General features: G+C 38.6%; 1 protein-coding gene across 2 annotated transcripts in view; it reads left to right on the top strand.

Moving 5' to 3' along the window:
- The window catches only part of gripap1 (GRIP1 associated protein 1), a 70,556-nt gene extending 58,009 nt beyond the window's left edge, over positions 1-12,547 (top strand). For both annotated transcript variants that reach the window (XM_053504249.1, XM_053504250.1), the window contains 2 exons: positions 5,870-6,036; positions 11,435-12,547. In XM_053504249.1, the coding sequence (XP_053360224.1) occupies positions 5,870-6,036; positions 11,435-11,515 (248 nt within the window). In that variant the 3' untranslated portion in view covers positions 11,516-12,547. The remainder of the gene's footprint in view (positions 1-5,869; positions 6,037-11,434) is intronic.
- Positions 12,548-14,363: the final 1,816 nt, after the last annotated feature.

Consider the following 14,363-nt stretch of genomic DNA (forward strand, 5'->3'; position numbering starts at 1 on the left):
AAAAGGTGCGATTCGAAAGAAGTGATGTTTGATACAGGAATATCATCAAAGATTAATTCCGGTGGGGGGAAAACGATCATGTAATTCATCATGCTATGTTTCAGGTCCATGACAGCATATGACACATGGCAGCAAGCAGGCAGGAGCCTCTTGCAGAGATATAAGAGCCTGTTTCCCTCCCACTCATTTTTTTTTCCCATTTAACCTGTCTAGTTCCAGTGGGAGTTGGCTGAAGGGCTGTAGTTAGTGTGGAGGCAGCAGGTGCCCCAGTGAGCCAGGAGACTTGTGGAAAACCTTCACTGGTGTCCAAATAAAGAGCTGAACACAAATCGGATAATCAAAAGAGAAGATGTTTTTTTTAATAACCCTTAGACCCTGATTCATCATTGTCCTTTTTTTTTTTTTCTTTTTCTTTTTTTGGTCCATGAATTTACTGCCATATTTGCCCAGAACAGAGGGTCATTATTTACACTCTTTTCTCCTTCCCTGTCCTTTGGTCAGCTCTGCGGCCGGGGATGCCCTGAACGGCTCACCGAGAAACCCCTTAATGATCTAAGCTTCTCCTCGTTCATCAGAGTAGCCAGACGTATCTGGTTAACGTTCTTCTCCTGGGCATCAAGCTAAAGAGTGATCCTGGCTCTGCTCCACACCTCTGAAACCCATCTCAGTAGCATTTTCCACCCATTAGGGCAAGGAGTCCTCTCTGTAAATCTGCTTTGCGGATTTATCAGAGCATCTCAATAGAGCTCTGACTCAATGCTGCAGCAAATTGGAATTAATGCTGCTGATCAATATGAAAGAAATACTAGTTACAGGCAACTCTGGCCTTTTCCCACCGAAGCAGTCATTAAGACAGGCTAGCAGTCGTTTCCCTGGTTGGCGGTTGAAGGATATCCCTTGGACTTCTATCCCAAAGTTCAATATATTCAGCGTGGTGTGACCTGAACAGAATATACCGATATTGACAGCTGCAGCATTAACAACAGTGGGGGGAAAAAAAATCTAATAATTGACTTACTTGTTATCAGGTTGCATTGCACATTTATTAAATAAGAGAGATGCCAATGTGTGGCTATTTGTTCACATGAAATAATAAACTCAGCTAGAGTTTCAGACAAATTTTACTGAATATTATGATACTAAATCTTTCCCGTGCTCTCCAGTTATGTTGCTCCTTTTTTTAGTAGTCTCTTAGAGCTCAGGAATCCTTCCCAGGCTGGCATGTGAGAGAGACCATTGTGATGGGGGTGGGTGGTCTTTACTTTGTTTGTAGAAGTGGGTGGCTCTTCCTCATGGTGGTGCAAGTGGCAGTTCTTGCTCATTTTGTTGAGAGGCATTTTTACTCAGAATGGTAGGACTGGGTGGTTCTTACTCAGGATGGTGGGACTGGGTGGTTTCTACTTAAAATGGTGGGACGGGTTATTCTTACTCAGGATGTTGGGACAGAGTAGTTCTTACCCAGGACAGTGGGACTTGATGGTTCTTACTCAGGATAGTGGGATTGGATGGTTCTTACTCAGGATGGTGGGACAGGTTGGTTTCTACTCAGAATGGTGGGACTTGATGGTTCTTATCCAGGATGGTGGGACTTGATGGTTCTTACTCAGGATGGTGGGACTGGGTAGTCCGTACTCAGGATGGTGGGACTGGGTAGTTCGTACTCAGGATGGTGGGACTTGAAGGTTCTTACTCAGGATGGTACTGTAGAACTGAGTGATACTTACTCAGGATGGTAGAACTGGGTGGTTCTTACTCAGAATGGTGGTACTGGGTATTTCGTTCTCAGGATGGTGGGACTTGAAGGTTTTTACTCAGGATGGTCGAACTGGGTGGTTCTTACTCAGGATGGTCAAACTGGGTGGTTCTCACTCAGGGAGGTCGGAAGGGGTCATATATGAAGCTTGTGGAACTACAGTAAGTAGTGATTACAAGCTTCATATACAGGAGAGTGATTAAAGAAGTCTCTAATGTAATTTTGAACACTGAGTAATGGTTTACCTACTACTACTACTGCTACTTACTACAACCTTGTTCATATTAACAATGGAAAGAAGGAAGCTATACATTCTGAATCATCCATGCAAGTCTGATATGCATCTGTATAGAATTCTATCCATTTGAGTGCAAAAGCAGCACTCAACTGGGCATGAGGGTTTGAAAATTGCCCACAGGAAGCAATGCATTTGTGGCTTCTAAGTGCTGTGTGGCATAGGGAAACAACATGAGATTATCAAGACTTTTGAGTACATAGTACATTAATAATTATGACTTAATTGCATTCACTTTTTGCATATAGCATTTTGAGGATTGAAGTGGAGGCCGAGTCCAGCAATGGTATTGTTAATGTGGCTAGTTTATATTGATGGGCACCTGGTCAAATGCAGTTGACTACAAACAGTACATGTTCATTATACTGTAGCAACAGTGCACTACATCTTTCTTATCACGATGACTTTTTATGTGGATAGGTTAGCTAGCTAGTTAAATTATGGGAGGGGTTTTTTAGAATAAACACTGGTAAGATTTTGTTTGTTAGCTCATATCAATTTGCTTCCTCATTATAACAGACCCAGGGATATGTGACCCAGTCTGTCATGAATAGTCAGTAGACTTTGGTACTCTTTTTACTGGTACTCATTTTAGAGCACTCTTCAGAATACTGTGGGGGTTTGTGTTTTTGTATAAGATAAATGTATTTTGGTTTCCTTGCAAGTTCAAGTGGAATCAGCAGTTTAGAGGAAAGTGCATAAGGTTCATGGTCAGTTATGTCTTTTTTCATAGCACTGTTTGTTCTCTTCTAAAGTAATTTTATCCAAAGTTCACATTGTGCAGTGAAGACAGAAATTCAGTCCCAAATATGGCAACTAGAAATAAGAAAAATTACATGACTAAAATACTAGTGTATGACAATTGTGGATATAGCTAGATAAGACCAGCTTTAAGAGATGTGGTGGAGATATTTATTCAGTTGAGAGTTTGTTTGCCCCAGGAGTTGTGAACTGACCTTGAAATCCTCCAGTCTCAGAGGTGGAGTGATATCGGAGATAGATGCAGCCTGATCGGATTGATAACTTTTTAACCTTGACATGCTTGGCAGGAGCACCAGAACTCGACTCGCTGTTTTGCTCTCAAGTAAATCTCTACTGGAGCATATGTCAGTTCTGCTGATGTATAACTGCATCTACACTCACTGGTTACATTTACAGCCTTACTGTATCATTAACCATATTACAACAAGTCTTGTCTGTATTTTTTGGTCTCACTTCATCTATTTGCGATCTTTAAAGGCACTTTAATAAATACTGGAATCTGAAGAGAAATCTTGTAAGACACGAAGTTCTCGGTGAGTGAATAGTGAGTGTATGCTGAGAACAAGGAATACCCATTGATCTTGTGGTTTTGGGATTGGCAAGAATGAGGAGCGCTTCTACAGGAACAAGGAGAGGCGAGGAGTGCTTGAGGAGATTGTCATAAAGCAAGGCATGAAAGACCAACTTTAGCACCGCATATTCCCAGTGGCCCCTAGCGGGAGTTCTCACCAACTCTCTCCTGGATAATTGAAACCACTCTCCAATGCTCTTTTCATTCTTCTCAAATGTTTCTTCAAGTAGAAAATGCGTTCTTGGTAACCCCCTTAGGACTCCTCCTGGATTACTCTTCGATCTCTTCAGTCACTACTTGATCCTGCCATTCTTGTCATGCGTCCATAAGATCTTTGAGAACTTGCAGAGCCCTGCGACTTTGGCAATGCCCAGGAGTGTCTCAGGAGTGAGTCTACTAAGGCCAGGAGGGAGCTACGAAAGAAATGCATTTATGTTGTTTTTTTTTTTTCTTGTGAAAAGTCTACACAAAGAATTTATATGTCCAGTAATTCTGTAGCTTTTTGCTGAGATTGATGAGATTTAAGAAAGGCTTGGGGAGTTGGAAGAGAGACCCACAGAACCCAGGAGTTCCAGGAAATCCACAGTTTTCTTGCCAAAATCGCTCTCTGCAAGATTTCTCATCAGACTCCCATGTGTATCTAAGCGTGTACTTTTCCAAAGTGTGAACAGACATCTTTCATTCCTGTTCAATAGAAGCTGATTGTTGTGCATTGTTGCGACTGATACATCAATAATCTAGCTTCGGATTGTTGTAGGTGAATGGATGCGCAGTTCAATCTTCCTCCTCTCCCACTGTTCTCATATAAGAGACTAATGGACTATGTATATTAATGGGCCTGCTGGAGAAATCACTTGCAGGATTATCTTTAGTCTTGTTTATTTTTGATTGCTGCTCTCTGCAAAATGATGCACATTAAGAAAGCAATTTGTGTGTCAGAATTAATTGGGTTTATTTCAGAGTTTGCTTTGTAAGCATGCTTTTACATGCCTCCCAAGGGGTGCAGGTGCGGTTCAGCTGCAGCGTGACCATATTAGAGGACAGATGAAATCTGTTCAGTTTCTGATAGTTTTATTTGATATTATACATCTTTTTAGCGTGTTTAGAGATTCCACTTTGAAAGAGATGCATGTTATCGTTGGCAGTCTTGTGGTTAAAGGTAAATTACACTTCTTACATGGTGTTAGAGCAAGTCATCGCCTGATTATTTTCCTAGAACAGCACATCATTGTCAAATTGGATTCCTTATTTATGTACAGTAGCTTTCCCAGTGAGTTCGACAGTGCCCAAAAATGGCTTCGTGCTTTGTTTGAATATTTGGATTGCACAATAACAAACCCTAACAGTTTTACCATGTAAGGATTCCCAGAGTTTGCTGCATTTAAAAATATTTGCAGTTGCTTCCGTACCGTGATCTTTTTATTTATTTATTTATTTTTTTTTTTTAAGAAAATCACATTGATGCATTTTGTTCATACCACAGCAAAAATGTTTGATCGTAGCAGGCTTTTTACTGCAGCATTTTATTTTATATATAAGAAAAGATCTTTCTTAGACATAAGCACTAGACGACTCATCGGATTCGTAGTAGTCTAGCGTCTTGAATAGATCCCACGTCAGATCTGTATAGCCTAATGGCTTTACTTTAACGAGTCTTATCTAAGAGTGTACAAGAGTGTCTTCACTGTTCATTTTCTAATAGCATAAAAGTTCTTTAGCTTTGATAAATGTTCTTGATGTGCTACCATGATCATTCTAATCTGTGCTAATGAAAGAGCTAATGCTTCACTTTTCTTGAGATTGGTTTCACTTAGATGGCTGTAGTCTTGAGAGAGTAGAGATGGAAGGAGGCAGGCCACAATATTTTTGTAAAACTCTTACTTGATTGTAGGGGTGGGTCAAAAAATTAATATCTATACTTGTAGAGTAAACAATTTCATGACACAGAAAACTTAGGATAAGTTATGTAATAATTTTGAATATTTGGCTGGGGAAATAAGTTATTAAAATTTTTAGATTAAGGTTTAATGAAATGAAAACATTATATTGCTATTGTTTTTTACATCACATTGATTCAGTACGTAGTATGTTTCAGTATAGCCTTGTTAACAAACTGCTGGAGTGTTGGACTCCTAAATGGAAGGTTCAAACCCCAGCACCACAAGTTTGTCATTGTTGGGCCCTTGAGCAAGGGCCTTAACCCTCAACTGAAATGAGATAAATGTATGATAAATTTTGGACAGGATTCAAAACCTTCACAACTTTGTAAATTAAAAACATTTCAATATTACAGAAGGATATCACAGTACCTGCGCCATCATTAAAAAAATTGTATTGATGCATCATTGATTATAATATTAATACATCACATCACTGTATACAAAATCTGCTTACTGCACATAATAAATGACCACAAGTCACACCGCGTCCATGATTTAGACCACAGCCTCGTCATTCACACATCTCAATCTCCATTCCTGTCATACAGATGGAGGAGGAGCCGCGTCTCATGCTGCTCACCAAGGAGAGAGGGGAGGTTTGAGTTCGGTGCTCCGGGATCTGGTCAAGCCCGGAGACGAGAACCTGCGGGAGATGAACAAGAAGCTGCAAAACATGTTGGAGGAACAGCTCACCAAGAACATGCATCTACAGAAGGTATGAGGGAGGAAATGTGGAAAATATTTTACTGGCATACAGTACATGAAGACGTCCTTATGAGAACATAATACAATACCAGTATCACATATGCAGAGGACAAAATCTACAGCTTAATAAGGAAAAGAAGCAATTAGTTTATACATGAAATCGTTTGATTGATGATAAAAACCAACGAGGTTAATAAACCACTGATGATATTTAGAAAAAAAAAGGGGAGTATGATTATTTCAGTACTGTAATATTAATGTCATATGGAGGTAGTTTGGGGCAGTCAAAGTGCATGATGGAATGATTTATACATTTAGAGTTGTACAGGCAGCCATCTTAGGAATTAGCTAGTTGCTTCAATTTAAGAGTTTTATAGGCTGTTAAATAATTGCTTTTGGATCCGGATCTAAATGCAGGTAGGTCACTCGAATCTTATTGAACATGACTCATGAGATTTGCCGATTTGCTAATAAGCTGCATAAACTATCAGCACGATCCTGGAGGATTGTGTGCAGAGCCAGTTCTGACAGGGTGCTAGGCAGTGTGTGTGCGCGAGCGGAGGCGGCTTGCTGTCACGACGCTCCGAGACTCCACCGAAGGGAGCTTATTCATCGAGAGCCAAAAAGTGGGTGGTTATTTTTTAACGATGGAGCGGTTACTGATGCAGGAATAGAAACTCTGCCCTGTTTGGGGGCGATGCGTTTGATGGGATTACACCATCACACAGATCAGCTAATGACAATTAACCTCTTACATCAACATCCACGTTTGAGAATACACTTTCTGATTTACCAATTAGCATGCAGGTATTGTTTTAAAAGCATCAATTTTATTACAGGTTAACATGTTACTGAATGTATAAGTCCTTTTTTTATGTAACCCATGGTCATATGTGTTGGTATGGATTTTGATGTCTTTATAATGATTGTGGAGGTGTGTGGGCATTCAGTGTGGGAATATATATACGGCTGTTCAAAAGAAGCACAACGTTATGAGAACACTAGAGTTGTGTAAAGGAATGAATTGGATTTAAGTGCTATAAATAAATAGCAGTGCAGCTTATGCAACAAGTCATTGACATCGCTATGATGAGTATTGGCTGGTCCCCGAATGGTTGAAGATCACTTTTACCAACCACCGGCTACATTTCGAAGTTAAGTCATCAGTGCAAGAAAAGTGGTGCACTTAGGAAGTTTTAAAGGAAGACGCAAGGACCAGAAGTAGTTACCATACTAACCACTAAAGTTGATGATTCCTGTAAAAAGCCTGGCCGAGCCATATTGCTTTTCGTGTGAAGGTTCATCAGTATAATTTATCAGGATTTATCTAAAAGGTATATGTTTGAATGCTTAAGAAAATTGACCATGCATCAAAACATATTGTGCTTAATATGTATATAAAAAGTTATAATAAGTATTATAATATAAGAATATTTAAATTCAAGTTTGAGTAAATTACTATTCAATCAGTATAAATACCATGCATCTCAAGTCAGACAGCTGACGCGACAGTTATCCAGAAGACGATCCCAACACCCCTCACATGGAGCATAAGCCACAGAAGTTGCTGTGTTAAAGCATCTTTATGGAATGTTAACTGAAGGAGAAAATGAAGTATGAAAACATACACAAACTAAAGGGATGACCACTGCCATAAAATGTGATTGTCAAACAAAGCCAGTTCGGGAACTTGTAAGAGCTTCACCAGTGTGAATGGAGCGAGGCTCGAGCCACCACACTCAGACGTCTTCAGGAAATGTGCTACAGACTTTTTAGCTGGATTTCTAGTATCAGTCTACTCCTGCACCAGAGACAACGTCAGAAGCATCTTGCGTGGGATTGGGAGACGAAAAAGAACTGGAACGCTGCTCAGTGATCCAAAATTGTCTTTTCGGATGACAGTAAATTTTGCATTTCATTTGGAAATCAACTTCCCAGAATGTGAAGAGGTAAGTCCAGTGTGAAGTCTTCACTGTCTGTGATGATTTAGCGTGCCATGTCATCTGCTGGTGTTGGTCCACTGTGTTTTATCAAGTCGAGAGTCAAGTCCATCATCTACCAGGATATAGTAGAGCACTTCCATCTGCTGATGAGCTTTAGGGAGATGCTGACTTCTTTTTCCACCAGGACTTAGCCTCTGCCTACAACGCCACAACTCCATTTTGCCTGACCTTAATCCTTTCGAGAACCTATGGGGTATTGTCAAGAGGCAGATGAGAAACAACCAGCCCAGCAATACAGATGAGATGAAGGCTGCTATCAAAGCAGCCTTGTCTTTAGTAATGTCTCAGCAGTACTACAGGCTGATCACTTCCATGCCACGCCACATTGATGCAATAATTACTACTAAAGGAGCTCAGACCAAGTGTTAAGTGCTTAAATTTTTAATTAAAAACTTTTTTTAATAGAATTATTGTATTGTAAATCCTTTTCTGATTTGATCTTAAAAAATATTCTAATATTTTGTGATACTGGATTTTTGATTATCATCTGTAATGATTAAAATGAAAACAAATGTTTGAAATATTTTGTGATGTATAATAACACTGGATTCTAAATAAATTAATTAAACTTTCTTAAATAAATAATGATTTTTTTTTTTTTTTTTACAATATTCAGATTTTTCTAGCATATACTGTACTTTTACCTTGTTTTAAGTTACATTTTATTAACAAATATAGAACATTTGTATTACATTAGATCAGAGTGGTAGATCAAATATAGCATCAGTAATTCACTATAGATGTTCTTGGGTCTTCCTTTAAACCTGTCTCACAGGAGTTCATTAAAATCTGCATTTTGCAAATATTTTGCAAAAGCCACTACCGTGATACCAAACAACATTTCGTGAAGTCCCAGTATGTGCGTCAGAGAATGCAGCCAGGAATAGGCCAGAATATATCAATAGTGAGAGGGTGTTTTTTGGTGACGAGAGGCTAAGAGACGGTCTGGAACCTTGGCAAAGTGGTGCACGGCTGTTATGGGAGCCCTGAGGGAGTTGTAGGTTACAGAAATGTCCTACTTTAACCTTCACAAGAGGAAACATTACTGGAGATGGAGGAACAGGATAAGGAGGCGGTGAGGGGGTGGTGTTCCTGGAGAAAGTTTTACAGGGCTGTCCTGTAGTGTTTTGACACACAGAAGCTTGAACTGCAACTTTATTTGAGCACCATGACCAGTATCATCTTCTTCTTCTTCTTCTTCCTTTCTCTCACTCTTAAAATTTTTAGTTTTTAGAGCCTACTGTACTGTCACCACAGATTTCTAGTTCTGGCTGACAAAATGGAAGTTGATGTGATCTATTATTGTAGCTTATCTGTCCTGAGGTTGGACATGTTGTATGGTGTGATCTCTGCAGTATCTACCAGTCTCGCAGTTTTTCTTTGACTTCTCTTTTTAAGAAGGTGGATTTTTTTTCTTTTTCACGCCTTAAAAAAAACTTACTGTTACTGTAATCTCACAAGATCAGCACAAGTTTCTTAAATACTCAAACCAGCCAACCTGGCATCATGGTTAATGCCACTGAAATTGTCATGATACAACATTAACTGAAGCTCTTGACTCTGTATCTGCATGATTTTGTGTGTTGTGGTTTATATATTTACATACAGTATGTAAATCCATCTGTTGCTGTCCTTTGACTCTCTTATATGTGCTCTGGTTTCAAGAGAAATTGCAGTTTGAGGAAATGTGAGGGAGGAGGAGTGTGTTGGCTGCTGTCTAGTATATGCCAGTGTGTAGAGGTAGAAGAGGTTGAGCTTGTTAAGGGAACTGGGAACGATCGAGGAGGGAAAGCTGCAGCTGATTGATCAATCGATAGTTCACTGGAAAGCCCTGGCGTCATTCGTCTTCTTCGCAGTCGTTCCTTCTTACACTCATTTGCTCTCCCTGACATAATCTCTCCTTCTCTGACTTATGATATTTACTTACTCCTTCCATTTTTATTTTTTTTTGCCCTCACATCAAAACTACAATCCACTGCCAGAACAAAATGGCCACCACCCACCGAGTTCAGCCTTGTTGTGTTGTTGTTCCTCCCCTTTTTTTCCCCTGACTAACACAGAAGCTCTGGCCTCATGCGTATTTGCTGCCACTAAAGTCTGCAAACCCAGAAAACAAACAGGTCTGCTTAATATTTGATGGCTGTACAGTGAACTTGTGGCAGGTGGGGCTGTACTTCCTTGTGTTGAGATTTTAGCTGAAGCCTGAACTTTAAGAGTGAGTTTGAGGGTGAGAGTAGGCTCTGTCACTCATATCTTCGAGCTCTTTTCTTTCTCTTTGCTGTGTGGTGAGTTGGGTATAACGCGTTACTGTAATCTAACTACTTTTCCTGGTAAGTAGGTAAAAGTAACGTAATTAGTAATCTGATTTACTTTTTACATGTAATCAGTAATGTAATCAAATCACAATTTTAAAGTAGTAGTTAGTAATTTGTAATTATTACTAATAATAATTAGTTAGTAATCTCTCCAACACTGGTGGTGAGTAGGTAGCTAGCAGTAAACCGTTAGACAGGGTCACATTGATCGAAACATTGTAGTACAGGGGTGGCTGATCCTAACTTAAAAGTCAGTCTGGTTCTGATATATAGGTGTTAACCAACCTTACAGAAACATGTAAGCAATATTGACTGGGTCAGATACAGATGGGAATTATGGCATAATATTATAGCCAGTTCTATAATGCAAATTACAAGCGAAAATATGAACTTGTAGTGTAGATTTATGAGCATTTCTAACCCTTATTGCCATGTACTGTATCTCTCGACATTTTTATGCAAAGTTTTCATATGACACAGTGTACAGAAAAAAATAATCTACCAGCTGATACGATATTGTCACGATACCTAGTTGCCGATTCAGTGTGTATTGTATTGTAAATTTCTCAAAATTGTCTTACAATTCTAAACACTTTCAACAAATAATCAACTTCTATGACTCTGCTATGACACAGCTGTAGGATTTTAGAGAAACTACAACGATTTACCACCTCAACTGCCAAACATACAGTATACTGTATAAATTAAAAACAAAATTTGAAGTCAGTGCACCAATAAATGACTTGCCACACATAAGAATTACAATACGTGCTTGAAGCGACCAGACAGCTATACTTCTAAACATTTATGGTTGTCTGAAACACTTTTAAAAACTTAAATCAGTACGAAATGTAGCTGCTTGAGACGAGGAAGACAAATATAAATGTTTTGGAATTAAATCGAAAACTGTGATGTCTGAAAATTTTATTGAATTGATAAAATTTAGTCACAACGAAACACGTGATTGTTTAAAGGAGTTTTTTTAGTAATGCATCTTGATAAAAAAAAAAATAATAATGTTCCAGCATGCTCGGTGTGTTTGTGTTTGTCTGTTCATGGCTGATGGTCCTTATTTTCTGTTTTCTTCCAGGACCTGGAGATGTTATCTCAGGAGATTGTGCGATTGAGTAAATCCACCGATTCTGCACATGATCCCAAGGCCACAGGCTAGCGGATAAAACATCAAAAGTGTGCCGCGCCTCTCGATCTGATTGGCCACAGCCAAAGAGAGATGCCGCACTTTCAAACAAAACAGACTTGGATGACTGGATCGAGACCCTTACATCCGCGCAGAAGAGGAAAAAAAGCGTCAATCGCTCGCAAATCCTCGACTTCTGAATGTACTTAACACTGTAACACTGCGTGTCGTTTTTTTTTTCGTCGCTGGCGCTACAAAGAGCAGGGCGTTATCTTGCTAGCTGACCCAGAATGCTTTGCGTCCACGACCTGCTCCGAACGGGCTTCAGCAAACACCGACCTCCCACAAGCATGTCCGTGCCGAGGAGAGGGTTAGTCCATCTACAGCAGCTTTCCCATTTTCCCCCTTTGTGTCATGTGTGTAAATATGAAAATAGAAAAATTTAAAGCGTATTAGTTCCAGATTATTATTAGATGTGTAGTAATAGTGTTACAAGGAGAGTCATGCTGCTCGTTAAGGCGCATGAGTTCGGAAATGTTCATTAAATATCCGTCGTTCATCACAGCAACAAATTAAAGTGTTTCCAGAGACACATGAGCGACCGCAATTGGGCCGATAATTGTCAGAGCTTTTTCGCACGTCAGCTCAGAGCGCTGCTATGAAGAAAATCGAACTCACAGCCCCACGGCCTCCCCTCGTTAACCTACCCGCCTCTCCGCCTCGCTGCTTGCTTGTCTTTCGATCCATTTTTAGTCTAGCAGGAGACTCAGCTTAGGTCGCAGCAGGTTCAACCCGAATGCCTGAATCTTATGACATCATTCCATTTACAAATGTCAAAGCTTTGGGATAGAATATAAGACATTTAACTTGGCATCTGTTTAATGGAGAAATTTTTTTTTGGACACTACAGATTGAGCTGAGCTCAACCTTGCGTTCTTTTAAAAGTAAATTTAGATTTCCTGTGTTACGTCCATGTCTTGCTGTGTGTAAATGCTTGCACTGACATCATGTTCCTTTGCTTATTCTATATAAATGTTAGATTGTTGTAAAAATTTTTTTTTTTTTTTTTTAAGAAATCATGACCAAAACGCTATGAGGTTCTTCCTCCAAGGGCAATTATTAATAGTTTAATATAAAAGGAATACTCCTGGACTTTTCAACTTCATCTCTGTATATTGCATCTGTAGTGCATGTGTGATTACCACTAACAAAAACGAATAACCTGTTCATTCGATAACCACTCATGTAATCATGTCTTGCAATCAAGTCTAAAAACAGTACATTATTAACAATTCATAGTTGCAAAAGTAAAACCGATTAATTGTTTCAAAAAGTCTCTTGGACTACTTTCTTAAACCTGATTACACTTTTGTGACACGTATTTGCAATGAACAATACAGCTTAAAAAAAAAGTTTTATTTGACTCGCTCTCAAAATTTACCTCAAAATATGACAAATTTGGTGCTTTAACTTTTTAAAGCAGCAAATTTGTTAAATTTCTTTTTTTTTTGGTCAGGTTTTGCTTAAAAAAATTTAATCGGATCAGAATTTAAATGACTTGCAATAAAAATAATTTATATAATTTAAGTAAACTTACAAGTATTAATCAGAATTAGGTTAACGAATTTCTTAAAAGTATACCACAGCTTCATACAGTAAATCGCTTCCACCTTTCGCAAAATACTCATATTTAGTGAGAGGATCTTCCTTGGGGTTTTTGGTGCAGTTGGAGCATTACCCCTACCTGCTGGACTGGAGTCTGGACCAGAAGATTGGCAGGAAAAACAAATAAATAAAAGATTATCGCTTTGTATGAGATCGGACATTTAAACGACCAATAACACGATTACAGCATTTCTATATCTCATACAGAATATGTAATGCTGTAATAAATATTAACAACTTTTATTAATTACTCTAAGTTGTTTCTTGTGAGAAATATATAGTTGTTTGAGCAAGGGGTGTTTTCCATTCGTACAAACATTTTAAAAGACTCAAAAGTTTTGAGTTTCTTTGGAAACATCAGTATGGAGTAACTTGATGTTTGGAGAATTAAAAAAGGGGAAGTGTTGTTATATCAAATGCTGGTTAAACCCCTAGACTTTATTTACTTCTATAGTGCGTTCAAGTCGTTCTCCATGAGCCGTCAGCTTAAAACAGTTACACCAATTTAGAGCTTTTATAAGGTATACATGCTTTGACTGACCTTGTTTGTTTGTTTGTTTAATTTTGTTGTTTTTAAAGTATCAAAAATCTTATATTGACCAAGTTTAACAACTGCTCTCTGAGTTCTGTAATCATGTTGAAGTTGCATTGTTGTCCTTGAAAATCACACATATATTACAGATGCGAAAGGATAAGATTAAGATGAAGAACATGAGATTGTTCGTTTAAAAGGTTCAGCCTGAGCTTTAATGATAATGCTAATGAATAAGATGAATAAACATGTGTATTGTGTTTAGCAGTAAATCTTGGTAGTCTTACTGTACGAGTCTTGAGATGGATGTTTGAACCATTTGTCATAATAAGATTTAAGCAATCACTAATACGTCCTGTATTTAATATTTGGTGCTTGTAAAACTCATTATGATGCTAAATTGACTTTTATTCTCTCGTTTAATTTGATACTGTTTATATTTGATAAGTTGCATGTTTGTGTAATATTTTACATCTCTCGCTTGGACACTACTTGTTTTTTTTTTACGGCGTAGTGGTGAACGGTAAAATGAACGGCGTGCTTGCTGTGAGGACCTTCACCTAGAACGAAGGCATATTTTGCATTGTCTTTAAGCAAAATGCTTTCACAGTTTTACATTTTCTGCCGACTCTGCTACTAATCAGGAACCTAAAACAGAACGCCCAGATTTTCCCCTCAGACATG

Source organism: Clarias gariepinus, chromosome 9 (assembly GCF_024256425.1).
Source record: "Clarias gariepinus isolate MV-2021 ecotype Netherlands chromosome 9, CGAR_prim_01v2, whole genome shotgun sequence".
NCBI classification, from domain to species: domain Eukaryota; kingdom Metazoa; phylum Chordata; class Actinopteri; order Siluriformes; family Clariidae; genus Clarias; species Clarias gariepinus.